Consider the following 19,693-nt stretch of genomic DNA (forward strand, 5'->3'; position numbering starts at 1 on the left):
TTCTTTTCACTACCATGTAAGAACACCACTAACACCAACTTATTACTAGTTTTACACTTATGTTTTTGGAATTCATGGTCAATATACCTCACTTATAGGAAATTCTACTTAATCACCGAGTTAAAAAAGCTGAAATTATGAATTATTTAGACTAATATTAAAGGAAGGATAATCACAAATTGGTGAATGTCAATGTTCAGTCAGGATACTGTTTCGAAACGTTTCAAGTACAATTCCAAGTACTTGATTACTACTGATTTGTGGGTATTTGTATAGCATTTGAAAAAATTGAAATGTTTCACAACCTGACTAAACTTTGACATCCACGCGTCTGATTCTCCACCAACACACGTTCCTCTAATATTAGTCAAAATCATTCAGCATTTCACAATCAGGTATAATCTTCTTTAAATGAGATTTATTGACCAAGAATTAAAAAAGAAAAAATAGCATCGAAAACGTGGAAAAAAAAGGGATGGAAATAAGTGACAAAAATATTGAAAAATGTGAAGAAAATATTGAAAAAAAGTGATGTAAAAAGTGACGAAAATATTGAAAAGTGATGAAAAAAGTGACGAAAATATTGAAAAAAGTGATGTAAAAAGTGACGGAAACATTGAAAAAAAGTGACAAATATTGAAAAAAGGGACGAAGAAAGTGACAAAAATATTGGAAAAAGTGATGAAAATACTGAAAAAAGAAAAAAGTGACGAAAATATTGAAAAAGTGATGAAGAAAAAGTGACGAAAAGATTGAAAAATGTGATGTAAAAAGTGAGGAAAATATTGAAAAAAGTGACAAAAATATTGAAAAAAGGGACGAAGAAAGTGACAAAAAATTGGATTGGAAAAGTACACAAAAATTTGTAAATATACTAAAAGATGAAAAAAGTGATAAAAAAGTGAAATGATAAAAAAAGTGTGAAAAAAGTGATAAAGAAAAAGTTTGATAAGAAAGTGACAAAGATATTGAAAAGAAGGTAAAAAAAAAGTACAAAGAATAGGAAAAATTGATGTAATTATTGTGAAAAGTGACGTATGAAAAAGTTAAATGATGAAAAAGGCGAAAATAATTGAAAAATGTGATGTAAAAATTGACGAAAATATTGAAAAAAGTGACAAAAATACTGAAAAAAAAGGTGATTAAAAAAGTGACAAAAAACATAAAAAAGGTGTCAAAAATATATATATATAAAAAAAAAAAAAATGTTAATTTTGACCTAGAAGGACAACAAGTGCATGGTCGACCAGAAGACAACCCAAGGCTTAGGTCTAAAAGGTCTAAAAGCTATAGTAAGATTTATTTATTTATTTTAAATGCTGCCTGAAGGTTTCCAACATTATAATAAAATGAGAAAACTTACCGCTGGATTACAAGTCGTTCTCGAGTAGTCGCATGCCGTCTCGTTGAAGACTTTGTAGATGGGTTCATTAGAGGTAGACAAGAAGCTGACGAACTCCATCAAGGACAACGAAACAAACGGTATTTAAAGAACTACAAATCCCATTCAACATCCCACTATGACATCACAACGTAGCAGAGAGGATCATCCTGACAGCTTCTCCTCTTGGCTTTAAAAGAAAACAGGCTACATGGCCGTTTCTTGATTACTCTGTCCAATGAGTATATCGATCTTAAGGAGAGTTTCTTAGGATAAAGAGAGAGAGAGAGAGAGAGAGAGAGAGAGAGAGAGAGAGAGAGAGAGAGAGAGAGAGAGACAGAGACAGAGAAAGAGAGAGAGAGAGAGAGCGCGCGCTTTGGCAACACAGATGTATTTTTTTTTATGCCAATAAAGCAACATGAAATTGAAAATTGAAATTGAGTGCGAGAGAGAGAGAGAGCGCGAGAGAGAGAGAGAGAGAGACAGAGCGAGAGAGAGAGACAGAGAGAGAGAGAGAGAGAGAGAGAGAGAGAGAGAGAGAGAGAGACAGAGAGAGAGAGAGAGACACAGAGAGAGAGACACAGAGAGAGAGAGACACAGAGAGAGAGAGAGACAGAGAGAGAGAGAGACAGAGAGAGAGAGAGACAGAGAGCGAGACAGAGAGACAGAGTTTTGATCAGTTTGAGCCTTCGTGACAATTCAAAATATATCAAAAATATAATATAAAGTATGTTGTTGGGCATTTCTAAAGTGAGTATATGGAAACCCTGGAGCTTTCTCAGGAGGTATATACTGTTATACCTGCGCATCACGTAGACTAGAGTACGGTGAAAGGATACACAGCGGTGACCGCCCAGTAGGAGACCACCATGGCCAGCAGGACGAAAGTGAACAGCGGGTAGAAAAGAGACGACATCACATGTCCGATGGCTCTGTGAACACAACACGACATCACCGCTCGAACTGTGTTTTAAAATCAGGAATGCACCAAATCAAGGATCGGGCTGAATATTAGGGGTTGAGAATCACCAGAGGCCACATGATACGATATCACGATAAGATATTATTGCAATTTTACAACAAATTGCAATATTCTGCGATTTATAGCAATTTATTACCTTGTTTCCCAACTTCAAATTATGTCCCCAAAGGAAACTTCTTCAACATAGATACCAGTCCTTCCTTCCGAGTGTAGCGTCGACTAGCCAGCGGTACGCTAACGTTACCTACTGTCGAGTGTAGTGTCGACTAGCTAACGGTAGGCTAACGTTACCTGCTGTCGAGTGTAGCGTCGACTAGCTAACGGTAGGCTAACGTTACCTCCTGTCGAGTGTAGCGTCGAAGATAGATAGATAGATAGATAGATAGATAGATAGATAGATAGATAGATAGATAGATAGATAGATAGATAGATAGATAGATAGATAGATAGATAGATAGATAGATAGATAGATAGATAGATAGATAGATAGATCATGCAAGCCCCGCATATTATGCGTGGAAATCTGCATTTTATCCTGATTTTATCCGCATAAATATGCAGACTTATGCGTTGAATTATGCGATCGCATAATTGCGTTCTTCTGGAGGGACTGAGATACATTTCTCATATGTTCAGCTCACTTAATTTATTGCTGCAAAAATGGGATTGTCAAGAAGACAAACTGGCCAACACATATTATAATAATAATAATAATAATAATAATAATAATAATAATAATAATTATTATTATTATTATTATTATTATTATTATTATTATTATTATTATTTTCCTGCAGTTTGGCCTCTCATTTACACGAAAACCCTGTTTTTTTATCACAGAAAACGATTATTTCTAAAAACTCCGGCCAAAGTGGAGATTTTGGAAAACTTTGTTCGCACGTTCACTGAGACAAACTGAGGTCTAGGCAGCCGAGAGAGAGAAAGAGGAAGCGATTGGTTGCTGCTGTTGCTATTTTCTGGATTCTGATTGGCTAACGTGGGCTTGAGCTTCTCGTTACACCGCCACCTACAGGTCTGGCGTGCTCTTGGCTGCATGCATATATACATATGCTGCATATATGCAGCATATGCATATATGCAGCATATGCATATATGAAAATAGCCGGCCACATGTAAATGTAGCATGAATATTGGGCTTTTTGACCGGGTTGGGTTTCTACGCTGGTCACCATAACGACGGCGCCGTTGATTAACAGGAAGGTGTTTACGTAGGTGGAGCGTTCAATGCAGCAGGCTGTGAGAAAGTGGAAAGGGCCAGACACACCAACCAGAAAGCCATTCTGGATTCAGTGCATCCCTAATTTGAATTACTTCCATCTGTTGCTGTGCCATTAGTCGGACACTTTAATCTTGCTGTAAAAGGGTTTTTTTAAAGTCGGGGCAATTTAACAGCTTAAGCGTCTGTCATCGATCGGTTTTTCGTCTCGTCCTCTGAGTCTGACCTGCTGGCTTCTTTGATGAGAGCGATGGCGATGAGGATCCTCTTCCTGAGGAAGATGAGCAGCAGGAGGATGATGACCTCCACGATGGCCAGGATAATCACTAAAGAAACAAACAAAGGGGAGAGGGTCATTTCGGTGTCCCCGTTTTACAGAATCGGTCTGTACACGATCCGTGCTGTCTGTCTGTCTGTGTGTGTGTGTGTGTGTGTGTGTGTGTGTGTGTGTGTGTGTGTGTGTGTGTGTGTGTGTGTGTGTGTGAGAGATCTGTTCCATGCTTCCGGTCGACAGCCTCCACAGGCAAGCTAACGTTAGTTTAGCTAACGGCTAATTCGGCTGACCGCTAGGTGATTGTAGCGGTCTGCCGTTAGCCTCCATAGGCAAGCTAACGTTAGTTTAGCTAACAGCTAATTCGGCTAACCGCTAGCTGAGACATTACATTACATGTCATTTAGCTGACGCTTTTATCCAAAGCGACTTACAATTAAGTGCATTCAACTGAGGAGGTCCAAACTCTAGACAACAAGTAGTAAGTGCAAGTATCAGCTTTAAATAGACAGCATGTAATAACTTTAAAAGACCCTCAAAATAAAACTTGAAAATAACCGTTAAAATATATATAACAGCTGTTACGTCAGCTCTACTTTACTTGTGCTCATTTAAAATACAATCACTCAGTACTTGTCTTTATTGTTATGACTGTAAAGTCTTAATGTAGCTGTAGCTGCTTCTCCCATTAAGTTTGACTTAACGTTATTTTAGACCGAATCTAGTTGTCAGCTAGCGGTTAGCCGAATTAGCTGTTAGCTAAACTAACGTTAGCTTCCGAGTGGAGGCTAGCCATAGGCTAGCATGGAACAGATCGTGCAGTGTCGTATCCTCGGTAAAACAGTATTATCTTGCGCATGTGCAGAACGGATCGTGCAGGATGCACAGATCGTGTACCGAATCAATAAAAACATGCAGATTAAAAAGGTGTGTGAACGGACTGAAGGCCAGCCAGGTCTGTCTGATCTGCAGGTAGACCGCGAAGTCCGTCTGGAAGCCGAGCTGCTGTAACGTCACGTCCGAGCCCGCTGTTCCCTTAAGAGCAGCGTACTCCATGTAGCAGTGGAAGATACCTGAACAACAGAAAGGTACAGCTTCTTAAAAGATGGCAATAGAAAGTAACCGTCTCAATTTGTTTTGTTAAAAAAATTCCTGTGTGCAACATAACAGAAACGAACCATTTCATATAAAAATAAAACTTCTAACGTGTATGCATGAGGGGGAAACTTTAATTGCAAGTATATTTGGCTGCAGACATCAGGGGTCTCGCTTCTTTGACTAAGAATACACAAGGGCTTTTCCAAGAAGCAGGTTCAGTTAGTTCAGAGTTAGAGTCCACTTAAAGTTCTGTTTTTGCCGCTGACAGACTCAGATTATTATTCTAAGTATCTGACAACATTATGGAAAGGATCCCTACAGAGATAGACCTTTTAGTTAAAAGAGTAAAGAGGACTTTTAGCGTGTATAGAGCCAGCATATCTCCACCAGACTCCATGTAAATAATCAGGACTTTTAGCGTGTATAGAGCCAGCATATCTCCACATGTAAATGGGTGAATTAAGGGTTTATTTCAACCAAACCAGAGCGGTGATTGTTGGAACAGTGGAAAGATGAACCAAGATGGCTTTTGGTAGTTTTATTTAGTTTCTGTCCACTTTGAATGAAGTGTGTTTTACGATGATAAAAGTCCTGATTATTTACATGGAGTCTGGTGTAGTTTGGTGATGGTGATTTTGGGGCTGTTTAGTGTTAAACTAAAAGGATCTTACTCTTTAACTAAAAAGGTCTCTCTCTGTAGGGATCCATCCCATAATGTTGTCAGACACTAAGAATGCACCTGAACACACCTCCCTGTAAGACCAGCACGCCCAGAATGCACCTGAACACACCTCCCAGCAAGACCAGCGCGCCCAGAATGCACCTGAACACACCTCCCTGTAAGACCAGCGCGCCAGGAATGCACCTGAACACACCTCCCTGTAAGATCAGCACGCCAGGAATGCACCTGAACACACCTCCCAGCAAGACCAGCACGCCAGGAATGCACCTGAACACACCTCCCAGCAAGACCAGCGCGCCCAGAATGCACCTGAACACACCTCCCTGTAAGACCAGCACGCCCAGAATGCACCTGAGGGGACGGGAAACTGACAACTGCGTCGGTCTGAAACTAGCAAAGACACTTGGGTCAGGCTGCAGGATAGGGCCCATAGAATAATAAGCCAGCGGCAAAAACAGATCTTTTAGTGGACCGAAACTGAAGGTGAACATTTGTCCTGTAGGGTTACATCACAGCTTGTTTCTTGCTTAAAACTGGAGCAATTTAAAAGATAGTTGTTACCATCAGCCACACAAGTGGGCCCACGTTTAGAAGAAGTCTCCCAGCTAATCCTGCCTTGTACTGACTGAAGTTGGAGAAACAGCTAGCTAGCTCATGTAGTCTTACCTAGCTACTGAGCATGTAGTCCTTACCTAGCTACTGAGCATGTAGTCTTACCTAGCTACTGAGCATGTAGTCTTACCTAGCTACTGAGCATGTAGTCCTTACCTAGCTACTGAGCATGTAGTCTTACCTAGCTACTGAGCATGTAGTCCTTACCTAGCTACTGAGCATGTAGTCTTACCTAGCTACTGAGCATGTAGTCCTTACCTAGCTACTGAGCATGTAGTCTTACCTAGCTACTGAGCATGTAGTCTTACCTAGCTACTGAGCATGTAGTCCTTACCTAGCTACTGAGCATGTAGTCTTACCTAGCTACTGAGCATGTAGTCTTACCTAGCTACTGAGCATGTAGTCTTACCTAGCTACTGAGCATGTAGTCTTACCTAGCTACTGAGCATGTAGTCTTACCTCTTACCTAGCTACTGAGCATGTAGTCTTACCTAGCTACTGAGCATGTAGTCTTACCTAGCTACTGAGCATGTAGTCTTACCTAGCTACTGAGCATGTAGTCCTTACCTAGCTACTGAGCATGTAGTCTTACCTAGCTACTGAGACACAAAAAAAAGTTACCCTTCAAAGCTGCTTTTTGAAATTGGCCCCTTAGTGCCGAACTACTTTAAAATTAGGAGAGTATGAGAAACATCATGACTGTGCGCTGTGGCCCTTACCGTATCCTATGACCAGTATCACCATGACAATCATGACCCAGACCATGATCCCTGCCAGGAAGCGCAGGAGGACGATGAAGAGCAGGCTGGTGAGCATGGCGATAACCAACCCTCTGGAGGGAGAGAGAGAGAGTTTAGTTTATTTATGAAAGGGGACAGCGCAAATTAATAAAACACATGATTTCCCGAGAGAGAGAGAGAGAGAGAGAGAGAGAGAGAGAGAGAGAGAGAGAGAGAGAGAGAGAGAGAGAGAGAGAGAGAGAGAGAGAGAGAGAGAAGACTCAGAAAGGAGTTTATTTCCACAGTAAGTTAAGCCTACATGGAGTTTGCCTTGGTGATATACACAAACATATTAAAAGGTCCAATGTTTTGGGAGTTTCTGCCGTCTAGTGTTGAGATCATATATCTCAATCAACTCTCTCGCACCACGCACAGCTCACAGTAGGTATTACAGCTACAGTAGCCTTCAGTAGCTACGATACCCATTAGCAGCACCTTTGAGTTGATCATGTGACAGAGAAAACGCGAAAGGTGGAGCAGTATGTCCTGTAAGACACACACACAATGTCCTGTAAAAGACACAATGTCCTGTAAAAGACACACACACACACACAGTCCTGTAAGACACACACACACACAGTCCTGTAAGACACACACACACACACACACACACACACACACACACACACACACACACACACACACACACACACACACACACACACCTAACGTATTTCTAGATGCACCATGACTATGGAACATCTACCCCATTTAATGTAAATGTTAAATTTCCAGCCAATAGGAAGACTTGGAGTTGATGGTGGAGGTAAATATTCATGAAAAAGGACGAGTTGGTGAACGGGGCAACACAGATTTAGAGAATGGACAACACGTTACACACTGGGACCTTTAAGAAATAAACATTTACAAGATAGCTGTTTAGTATAAGAGAAAGGAAGCTGAAAGGGAAAGCACAGAGAGCGAGCGATGGAACCAGCTTCATCCTTTGCACACACATTTGATCAAAATGGGAAAAGAAACGGATGTAAAAACCCATGCAGGTGTGTGACTCACATCAGGATCCAGTACCAGGACTGGGTGAAATCCTCAAAGATTTTCATGACCACCTGGCGCGCCTCGATGACCACTGTGGCGTTCCTGCAGAGAGATTCCTCCGTGTGATTATCTGTTCAAGATAGAGCTGCGAAGATTGATCTAAATAGACTTTGTTGGACTGCTTACAGCTGCAACACAGCCGAATAATTCACAATTAAAAATAATTGTGAGTTGCCTATTTTAAAGCTATAGTATAGAGAGAGTTGTGTGGAGCTGATAGTCTTAATTAGCTTTTTGGCAATGGCTTGAACGCCACTTCTCGAGATCAGTCTGTGAAAAAGTTACCCACCAAAGCTTTAAGCAGTATGGATTCCTGGTCAGGTGAATGTAAAGTGGCCGGTCAGGGCCAGCAGTATCGTTCTGTGATATTTTTTGTATATTTATTTATTATAAGGATCCCCATCAGCTGACGCCTAGACCAGGGGTCTTCAACGGTTTCTAAACCAAGGAAGACCCCTTAACTGAAAGAGAGACGGAGCAGGGACCCCCTACTACATATATTGTATTAAATTAAGCTGCATATTAAACTGGGCCTACAATAACATGCAGGCCAGTCTAGAGCCTTTATACAGTAGATACTTTTTTGCATAGAAAACTAATCCATTAAAATAGCCTAATAATTGTTGGCATGAGTTTATAAATCATGTTTTAATGTTAAACATACATGTGGAACAGTGAATCCTTATGATTAACTGTATCTGTGGATGGCCTTAGTGACTATATCTCTAAGCCAGTAAGCCTTTAGCAGTGGGGAGTTATATTTGCTAATATTTTGTTGGATTCATGTTAAGACTTTAATTTTTGAAAAGACTTTAAAACATTAATAATTTGGAGGCCCCCTTGCATTGACTCTGAGGACCCCCTAGGGGTCCCAGACCCCCTGTTGAAGATCCCTGGCCTAGATGACAAGCTAGTCTTCCTGGGGTCCAAAACAACATTTAAAATCAGACAATATTAAAACATTTCATAACATATACTGAAAAGAAATTTAAAAAGAAACTAAATACCACAATATCTGATTACGAAACTCAAAAACAAAAGAAGAAAACTTAATTAAAATTAAATGAAAACAATAACAAACCAAGCAAATAGAGAAATATCTTAAACGAAGTTATAACTTACAGTATATGTTACATGGCTAACATTAAGGTAGCTCACATTGAAATAGACGAAAATCTGATATTTTTCACCACCCAATCAGAAACCTCATGATAAATAAATTAAATGAAGGTAAGATTTAACTCTTTTTAAAATGTACCTTTCCTGTAATAAAACGAATGTTACTTTGGATTTTAATTCCACAAAGAACTTGCTCTATAAATGAAAGTTTTTTTCAAGTTATTGGATTTTGGTAAAAGGTAAAGTCTTATATATATTATATACTCACGTGACTCCATCCAAAAGGTCCTTGGCGTCTCTCATGTTTCCCCGTCCATCGTCGAATTTAGAGTTGTTTCCAACAGTTATCACCCCTCCGCTCTCGCCCAACGCTGGGAAACACCTGCGAGTGACTGAAGGGTAGAAGTAGAGGGAAATTAAATTAGATTTTTTTATGTTTATATGCCAGAACTTTCCAGATCTACACCAGCAATCTGGATGTAAAGACTGAATCAGCGCGATGTCTCGCTAACCCTAAATAATTACTTCGGTTAGACAACTGCCCGTTGACTTGAATTGCGGAGATATGCGACGTTTGTGATGCAGTTTTTATTTATTCTTGAAAGTGCCCATATTATGAAAAGAAAAATCACTTTTTTCTGGTGATTTGGGGTGTTATTTTGTGTCTCTGGTGCTTCATACAAACTTTGGTAAAAATCCCTCCATGGTGTTCTGAGTGAGATCTGGTTTCTGAATGTGTCCTGCCTTCAGTCTCCTGGTGAGCTGGTCAACACCTGCACGGCTTTCTACGTCACTAGCTACACCATGCTAGCGCTAGCATGCTAGCTCGTTCTCAATGGCAAAACCCTGCTACAACACACACTAGTTCACCCTAATCTCCAAAAGAACTACTTCCATGTCCCTGTTCTGCAGGTATTCCACGCTAAGTTTGAAGTGCGCCCTCGTTTAGAAGAAGTCTCCCGGCTAATCCTACCTTGTACTGACTGAAGTTGGAGAAACAGCTAGCTAGCTCATGTAGTCCTTACCTAGCTACTGACTGAGCATGTAGTCCTTACCTAGCTACTGAGCATGTAGTCTTACCTAGCTACTGAGCATGTAGTCTTACCTAGCTACTGAGCATGTAGTCTTACCTAGCTACTGAGCATGTAGTCCTTACCTAGCTACTGAGCATGTAGTCCTTACCTAGCTACTGAGCATGTAGTCTTACCTAGCTACTGAGCATGTAGTCTTACCTAGCTACTGAGCATGTAGTCCTTACCTAGCTACTGAGCATGTAGTCCTTACCTAGCTACTGAGCATGTAGTCCTTACCTAGCTACTGAGCATGTAGTCTTACCTAGCTACTGAGCATGTAGTCTTACCTAGCTACTGAGCATGTAGTCCTTACCTAGCTACTGAGCATGTAGTCTTACCTAGCTACTGAGCATGTAGTCCTTACCTAGCTACTGAGCATGTAGTCTTACCTAGCTACTGAGCATGTAGTCCTTACCTAGCTACTGAGCATGTAGTCTTACCTAGCTACTGAGCATGTAGTCCTTACCTAGCTACTGAGCATGTGCGACTGACAACAAAGATGTTAGAGCATTGAGAGGTCTCACTCTGTAGCTAAAACAGAGACCTGAACACAGGGTGAAAAGAGGAGCTGCAGCAATGTGCAGTACAACTAAAATATGGTGTTTTTTGATAATTAAACCATGTAAACCTATTCTGGTACAACCTCAAAATACAACTATGAACCTGAAAAGGAGCATAATATGAGCACTTTAAAATAATTGTTTGCCTTTTTTGAGCAGAAACAGTGGTTTGGCAGTACTTTCAGTCAAAAGAAGGCCATTCAAGTCCAGCTACATGTTCAATTTGTTCAATGCTGATTGGTCTGGTGGTGGCGAGGACCCTAAACTATACACAACATGGCCGCTGTTACAACATGTGGTCTGAAACATCCGAAATAATACGAGTTGTGCATGAAGGAATCTCCAGACAGCAGCCAAAATGCAGCAACTTCAGGTACAGCAAAGGAAGGACAGTCCCTGTTTACTTCATTCATGTGTTTACTGGGTTCATGGACTGAGGATGGGAGGAGGACTCAGCAGAATCTCAACCAGTGGATTCAGGATTCAGCCGAACCGAAAAATCTGGATTGGGTGCATCCCTGGTATCAAACATTGTGACGAAATGTAATATATTGTGGATGAAACTCACAGGGTTTGCTGGGCATCAGCATGGCAGGACAGAGACCCTGCTTCAGGATTTCTGGTGCTCCCTGAAACACGGTTTACCCAAAAACAGACATAAAGAGGGTGTGAGGAAACAAACCTTTAAAAGAAATATGAAATAATTACAGCATTGCAAAAGCAGCGTCTCACCACCACGGCATTAAACTCACCATTGTGTTAGTCACACCTTCCTTGCAGAAGGTCTTGTAGTAGTCAAAGTCATTTTTGTTGGTGTAGGCTTTGAGTAATGTCATGAACTTTTCGGGGCACTTCTCCACACACATCTGGAGGAGGAAGCAACATTCACAGCAGGACACCGGTCATTTCTCTTCACTGACAGGCACAGTGTTCAAAAAGTGTCAAAATGCGATTAAAAAAAAAAAAATCTGGTTTCTAATTAAATGATGGGTAAACCTATGATGTGGTATAAACCGGTGACGTCTTGTGGCTGCCTGAGATAAGTCCTAGGCTTTCCCACCCCCTTAACATGACCTGTACGCATACAGTAAATGAGTCTGTGTTACCTTATTTGACAGAAATATATGCAGTCACCTGTTATTTCTAACAATTTCATAAACAAAAATGTCTATTATGCTTTAGTAAATAAAGCTAGCCTGGAAAAACCCTGACGAACTTGCGGCAAATTTGAGATTAACTATGCTAGTCAGTCTGGCTGAGAGCCCATTCAAGCCCATTTCCAATTTTTCCAAATCGAGGCACCAATCACAACCGTTGAGTAGGGCTCTACACCAATCACAACCATTAAGCAGGCTTTACACGATAACGATAGCGCAGCGACATTGAAGTGCCATCTCCTTCATCGCTCCGATTGGTTCAAGGACTATCCAATGGCGCCCAGAGGCATTTGAGAGCCATCCATTGGTGACGCCCCTTTGGAAATGGGCTGTGAATGAAGCTTCCCCAGACACCCCACTCTCAGTTACAACTGAGAAGGGTCTGGGGTCAACCAGGCTAAAATAAAGAGTCCGGTACAGCCTGAATCCGAATTTTAAACGGAGATTAGCGATCATATTCAAGTTTATGTTATGCTTGTTCAACTGTTGTTTGGTAAATTGCTCTTAAAACACATTAGGAGAGGATTTGAACGGCTATTTTTTATTCTCAATCCTTATTTTGGTGCTTTTTCTTTGAGGCTGGCTAAAACCTCTTTGGTTTGGGGGAGCACCAAACATTCCTCCATGCAGGAAAAAAACCCTGCTGTGTAGTTAGGTGTATTTTAATCTAGTGTGCATGCACGATTATTTTTTAAACGATTAATCTAGCGATTACTTTTTCGATTAGTCAACTAATCTGACGATACATTTTTCGATTAACGATTAATTTCCCATTGCTCAATTATTAACAATTAACACAAAACAAATTTCAATAAGGCTCAAATCTCTATTCAAATTCTTTAACACTGCACGGTTATTTTTTTAAGTGCAACCTGAAGCCAGATGTAAGCGATGCATCCAACCACAATATAAAAGTCACCTTCAGGATGAATACAAAAATTAAAAACTTAAAGTACACCAAGCAAGTGCAAAAAGAGTAGCCTGTATCTGCTTTTTTTTTTTTTAAACAGTAGGTAAAATAATGAATAAGCTCTTTTTTTTTTAACATCCAAGCTCTTCTCCCTTAAATTTAACTTTAATTATTTGTATCTAAAGGCTGGTCAAGCACTGCAGGGAGGAGAAGTTGGACCGTTTTTCTTGTCTCGTTCCAGTGATTGGCATCAGATATGCATTAGCATGTTAGATGTATTTCCACTCACATACCCAACAACTGCTTTTATTTATTTATTTTATTAAGTGATGCGTCGATGCAAATTATGTAGCACTGCCACCTCTTAGTCGATTAGTCGACTAATCGGTCGTTTTGGTCTTAGTCGACTAAGATTTCTTTAGTTGGTAAGTCATTTTTTATGCTTATTCATGCTTAATTACTCATTTCCAAGAAACTTCTGAGCACATTTGTGGTAAACACAAGATTTAAAGTGGTGCTTTTGCAGGATTAATTGTGGAGAAACTCAGTTTTACAGATGGTTAATTAACTACATTTATATTGTGCTTTTCTAGTCTTAACCACCTCTCAAAGCGCACAGCTCTGTCGATTCAATCAACTAATCGATTAGTCAACAAAATCGTATAAGTGTTAGTCTTAAAGGTATTGTGGAGGATTTTCTTTTTCCGGGTGGATCATCAAGACTATTGGTCCTCCTAGTTGTCAATCATTCTGGCGCTATGTTTACGTAAGGCCGTGGTGCGTGCTCGTCCCTAGGGTAGTTTTTGCTTTCTGCGCATGAATACTTTCAGGTGTATATGTGTGGTGAGCTACGAGTGTCTACGAAAGGTATGACAAGAAGAGAAAGGCCTCCGAAGAAAGAAACAAGACCGGAGTGTTTTTGGGAGAATGTTTCACACGCTGGCGTGCGCTGAAAGCACAGGTTGGGCTCTCCACTGATGCCTCAGTCACCAAGTTTCTACTCGACAGGTAAAGTTTGGCTATTTGGAGAAATCCATTTAAAATCACTGCTAGTGAAAGTTGATGTAAGCTATGATTAGCGATGCTAGCCCTGGCACAAGTCACGCACCGCGCACACACGGTAAACATATCAATTTGTGAAAAAGTGCAAATCTTCTTTCTGAAAGTAGCTCGTATGAACCATGCCGACAGCAACTTGTAAACAGAGCACTCTCGTGCACACGTTTAATAGGCCTTCCCTCTCGGGAGCAGGGAGAGTGCTGCGCATGTGCATTTTTTCAAAAAGTGGAGAGGACGGATCTTTTCTAAAATTCGGGAAAATCCTCCACTATACCTTTAAGAAGTGTTAAGAATTTCTTTAGTCGAGGACAGCCCTAAAATGATGTGTCTCGATGCATTTACGTAATAGATGACGTTGACAAATCATCCCAGCCCTTGATTGAAGTAATGTCATTTTCAGGACTTTCCAGAGGCTGCGAGTCGAGCTGGACACCCCCAATTTGAATGAAGTTGCCTGGATTCAACTTTATGCAAATGAGGGGTGGGCGGGCGCCTGGGTAGCTCACCTGGTAGAGCGCGCGCCCATATACCGTTTACTGTTTCTGTAATCTCCAGAGAAGAAGAGATGATGAGTTAGGAGGAGTTCCCACCTGTGTGGTCGGACACTGGAACTCCAGCAGCACCATGGGGCTGGCACACTTCATGATGTTGAAGTAGAACAACACAGGCTTGTCCCTGTTACACACACACACACACACACACACACACACACACACACACACACACACACACACACACACACACACACACACACACACACACACAGAGAGAGAGACCCACAGAGACAGAGAGAAAGAGAGACCGAGAGAGAGACACACACAGAGAGAGAGACAAACACACACACACACACACACACACAGAGAGAGACACACACACACACAGAGAGACACACACACAGAGAGAGACACACACACACACACACACAGAGAGAGAGAGACAGACACACAGAGAGAGAGACACACAGAGACAGAGAGAGAGAGAGAGAGAGAGAGAGAGAGAGAGAGAGAGAGAGAGAGAGAGAGAGAGAGAGAGAGAGAGAGAGGGAGAGAGACACACAAACACACACGTAATTGTCAATTTCATGTTAATTTAAGCAAAAAAATTGAAGATCTATCCTGTGATTCAGTCAAAACTTTGTTTGAAAAAGTCAATAGGCCTAAATGAATGCATATTCTTAAAACTAATGGCAATTATTTCTGAGACATTTCATTGTACAGTAACATTTGGAATTAAAAAGCCATATCTTTAGGTTTGAATCACTAACAGACTCCACTGCGCTGTGCTTCACTGCTGTTTTTAGCTACCATGCCTTTGTCGAGTACACAAAACAATTACTTCCTCATCCTTTTCTTACGAGGGCGTTACATCACTAGACTTCAGTAGAAGTGGGAGGAGAGGTTTCATGGGCTCCATGTGGGTAAAGGGTGTGTAGTAAAAACACATCCAGTTGCAGCACATTTAATGGACATGAATCATCCAGTCTCTTTCCATACCAGTGTCTGAGTGTCTGACAACATTATGGAAATAATGATAGAGAGATAGAGCCTTTAGTTAAAGAGTAAGATCCTTTTAGTTTAACATGAAACAGCCCCGAAATCACCATCACCAAACTCCACCAGACTCAATGTAAATAATCAGGACTTTTAGCGTGTATAGAGCCAGCATATCTCCACCAGACTCCATGTAAATAATCAGGACTTTTAGTGTGTATAGAACCAGCATATCTCCACCAGACTCCATGTAAATAATCAGGACTTTTAGCGTGTATAGAGCCAGCATATCTCCACCAGACTCCATGTAAATAATCAGGACTTTTAGCGTGTATAGAGCCAGCATATCTCCACCAGACTCCATGTAAATAATCAGGACTTTTAGTGTGTATAGAGCCAGCATATTTCCACCAGACTCCATGTAAATAATCAGGACTTTTAGCGTGTATAGAGCCAGTATATCTCCACCAGACTCCATGTAAATAATCAGGACTTTTAGCGTGTATAGAGCCAGCATATCTCCACATGTAAATTCCTTTGTTTATTTAGATAGGGACAGTGCATATTAATGGACATCAGTACAAGTACACAATGTAAATATGCTAGAGTTAGCACCATAGCTAGTTTTCATCTTTTGTCCCAAATGGGTGAATTAAGGGTTTATTTCAACCAATCACAGTGGTGATTGTTGGAACAGTGGAAAGATGAACCAAGACGGCTTTTGGTAGTTTTATTTAGTTTCTGTCCACTTTGAATGAAGTGTGTTTATGTGTGATTATTTATATGGAGTCTGGTGGAGATATGCTGGCTCTATACACACTAAAAGTCCTGATTATTTACATGGATTCTGGTGGAGATATGCTGGCTCTATACACGCTAAAAGTCCTGATTATTTATATGGAGTCTGGTGGAGATATGCTGGCTCTATACACGCTAAAAGTCCTGATTATTTACATGGAGTCTGGTGGAGATATGCTGGCTCTATACACACTAAAAGTCCTGATTATTTACATGGATTCTGGTGGAGATATGCTGGCTCTATACACGCTAAAAGTCCTGATTATTTATATGGAGTCTGGTGGAGATATGCTGGCTCTATACACGCTAAAAGTCCTGATTATTTACATGGAGTCTGGTGGAGATATGCTGGCTCTATACACGCTAAAAGTCCTGATTATTTACATGGAGTCTGGTGGAGATATGCTGGCTCTATACACACTAAAAGTCCTGATTATTTACATGGAGTCTGGTGTAGTTTGGTGATGGTGATTTCTGGGCTGTTTTATGTTAAACTAAAAGGATCTTACTCTTTAACTAAAAAGGTCTATCTCTGTAGGGATCCATCCCATAATGTTGTCAGACACTTAGAATAATAATCTGAGCCTGTCTTTTAGTGGACGTAAAGTGACAGTGCGAAATTGCCCGTTAATGTTACATTGCAGCTTGTTTCTCGCTTAATACTGGACTAATTTCAAAAGATAGTTGTTCCCATCTGTCACTTAGACACAAATCATTGGAAAATAGGGTCCAGGTTGAAAAATACCAAAGTGACCCTTTAAAAAATGGAGGCACTTTGGATTTCTAAACTTGGCTATTTAAGCTTGGGAGGGTTAAATAACCAACCAGATGGAAATGTCGAGCAGAGAAACAGGGACAATTTCTATAATTACAAATCTATACTCAGTCTGAACTTTGCTTTTAGTGCACCCAACTCCTGGAACAAAATACAGCACTTTTCTTAAAATCAACTCACTTGTGCCTCTTGGACAATTTAGAAATCTGGTTTTAAACCTGCAAACTCCTACTTGTAACTGATTTACACAGCTGTACTTTCTTCTTTTTTTGCATCCTCATTATCCTAATTTATTTATCAAATAAATGTTCCTATTCAGAATGCTTTTATAGTCTTTTTAGATTTCTTATGATTGCATTTTCTGTTGTTCTGGTTTTGTCTTTGTAATCTGCCTCAATGATGTTGTAAATGAGGGTTGTTTTGGGCCGTTCAGACCTAATCAGACTAATTGAAGCCAGATGGTGCGTCAGCTGAATGTGAGACCTACATATATCCCTTCATCAAATGTGTTCGCCATTTGCCTGACGAAGACCCAGCAGGGTCGAAACGTTGCATTTATATTAAATATGGGAGTTTAAAGCAGTGTTGTGGACATTAAATTTTTTTCGTTCTAAATGAGGGTTGCCTATCAATGATTTCAAGGATAAATAAAAGGTTAAATTAATGAATGGAAAGAAACTCACTCAAGTGGCGTGCCAGCCTGCCCACAGAACTGGCCTCGACTGTCTGTGGGGTAGATCACCTTCCTGGGGTCGCCCTGGGACCAGGCTGGAGGGTACAAGGTTACAAAAAAAGTTTTATTTTGTTTGTTGAATAGGTTTTATCTTTGGTTTTTAAAAATCGTTATACCAAGAGCTGGTTCCTTACCGAGTATTCCCACTGCAATATAAGCCACTATGGCAATAATGAAGAGGATGCAGCACACGATGTCTGTGCAGCCCCTAGTCAGGAGAGAGCAAAAGTGTTAAATAGCTCATAGTATGCTCATTTCTGTCACAGATTCATAATTGTATTTAGAGGTTATATCATAATAGGTTTTACATGGTTTAATTTTCAAAAAACACCATATTTTTGTTGTACTGCACATTGCTGCAGCTCCTCTTTTCACCCTGTGTGTTGAGCTCTCTGTTTTAGCTACAGAGTGAGACATCTCACTTCTGTTCCATCTTTGTTGGGAGTCACATGCTCAGTAGCTAGGAAAGGACTACTAGCCAGTCAGAAGCAGAGTATGAGGGCGGGCCCTGACAGTACCTAGGTAAGGACTACTAGCCAGTCAGAAGCAGAGTATGAGGGCGTGCCCTGACAGTACCTAGGTAAGGACTACTAGCCAGTCAGAAGCAGAGTATGAGGGCGTGCCATGACAGTACCTAGGTAAGGACTACTAGCCAGTCAGAAGCAGAGTATTAGGTCGTACCCTGACAGTACCTAGGTAAGGACTACTAGCCAGTCAGAAGCAGAGTACGAGGGAGTGCCCTGTTAGCAGCTCGGAGAGCATTATAACGTGTGTTACTAAGTGACCATGTTTGTCTCTGAAGTAAAGGCTGGACTACAATAGAGCTGTTTGGAGCAGTTGGTGAACAGTGTTTTCTGTTGGAGATGGTAAGTCCCTTTGGGGGGGGGGGGGGACTTTGGAAACATAACATGCACAACAAAAGATATATAACACAATAAAGGAAAGGGGAAAAGCCAAAAAGCATAATATGAGCACTTTAAAAGAAACTCGTTGTAGCCACTTACACACGTAAAAATAAAATGACATGTCTCTCTCTCACCTGTTCTGGATCGGGCCCTTGAATGTCGGGTCGAACTTCCTTGGCTCGCCTACAAAGAAAGAAGTGTGTTGATCACTCTGAGTTATGGCTCATAAGACATCTACAACCGTACATACAGGATAACGTGGTAACAGATGCGTAGGGCTGTCCAGTTCATCAAATTGTATTTTATTGTAATATTTCTTAGTCTAAAAGGCCTCCTGCACACTGGCTGCGTGGTGTTTTCTACGTCTTTCCCCACCAGAAAGGTGTCTGACGACGCTGCTGCTGCTGCTAGCCTTGTCTGGACACATGGATGTTTCCCATAAACATAAATGTATACTGATCTGATTACAGCAAAGACAACATCGGCAGTATTGCGGCTAAATAGACTCCAGAATATTTCCTTCTGGATTGACCGGTGCAATATTAGAAAATCAATTATTCTTTATTATAAATGACATTTATATATATATATATATATATATATATATATATATATATATATATATATATTAGAAAATCAATTATTCTTTATTATAAATGACATTTATATATATATATATATATATATATATATATATATATATATATATATATATATATATATATCGGCATTTATGTCAAAACCTCGAGACTTTCAGACATCAACATGTCATTTATTAATATGCATTTGTGTCTAAATGACATATAAACATCTTTTCCTATTCTATTTTGCCGGAGGCCTGCACACTGGCTCTGGTAACAGAGATACGTAGGGCTGTCCAGTTCAAATTGTGATCGCAATTCAGTTATCAGTGATCACAAAAACAATGTAATCGAGAAAGGCGATCGTTTTGCACATTGCATTTTGTGAGTAAATTCTTATTTTGTGCGAGTGTTCTGAAGCTTATTTCAAAAAGT

At 40.4% G+C, this 19,693-nt stretch overlaps 1 protein-coding gene across 1 annotated transcript in view; it reads right to left on the minus strand.

Moving 5' to 3' along the window:
* LOC120574768 (choline transporter-like protein 2) overlaps positions 1 to 19,693 on the minus strand; it is a 53,764-nt gene that overhangs the window by 24,457 nt on the left and 9,614 nt on the right. The window contains exons 2-14 of the mRNA XM_039825206.1: positions 18,812 to 18,860; positions 17,907 to 17,980; positions 17,723 to 17,807; positions 14,567 to 14,651; positions 11,603 to 11,716; positions 11,419 to 11,479; positions 9,486 to 9,609; positions 8,057 to 8,140; positions 6,983 to 7,095; positions 4,813 to 4,944; positions 3,827 to 3,926; positions 2,221 to 2,313; positions 1,364 to 1,448 (exon numbers count right to left, since the gene is read on the minus strand). Coding sequence (XP_039681140.1) covers positions 1,364 to 1,448; positions 2,221 to 2,313; positions 3,827 to 3,926; positions 4,813 to 4,944; positions 6,983 to 7,095; positions 8,057 to 8,140; positions 9,486 to 9,609; positions 11,419 to 11,479; positions 11,603 to 11,716; positions 14,567 to 14,651; positions 17,723 to 17,807; positions 17,907 to 17,980; positions 18,812 to 18,860 — 1,199 coding nt within the window. The remainder of the gene's footprint in view (positions 1 to 1,363; positions 1,449 to 2,220; positions 2,314 to 3,826; positions 3,927 to 4,812; positions 4,945 to 6,982; positions 7,096 to 8,056; positions 8,141 to 9,485; positions 9,610 to 11,418; positions 11,480 to 11,602; positions 11,717 to 14,566; positions 14,652 to 17,722; positions 17,808 to 17,906; positions 17,981 to 18,811; positions 18,861 to 19,693) is intronic.

This window comes from Perca fluviatilis, chromosome 15 (genome assembly GCF_010015445.1).
Source record: "Perca fluviatilis chromosome 15, GENO_Pfluv_1.0, whole genome shotgun sequence".
Taxonomy (NCBI): domain Eukaryota; kingdom Metazoa; phylum Chordata; class Actinopteri; order Perciformes; family Percidae; genus Perca; species Perca fluviatilis.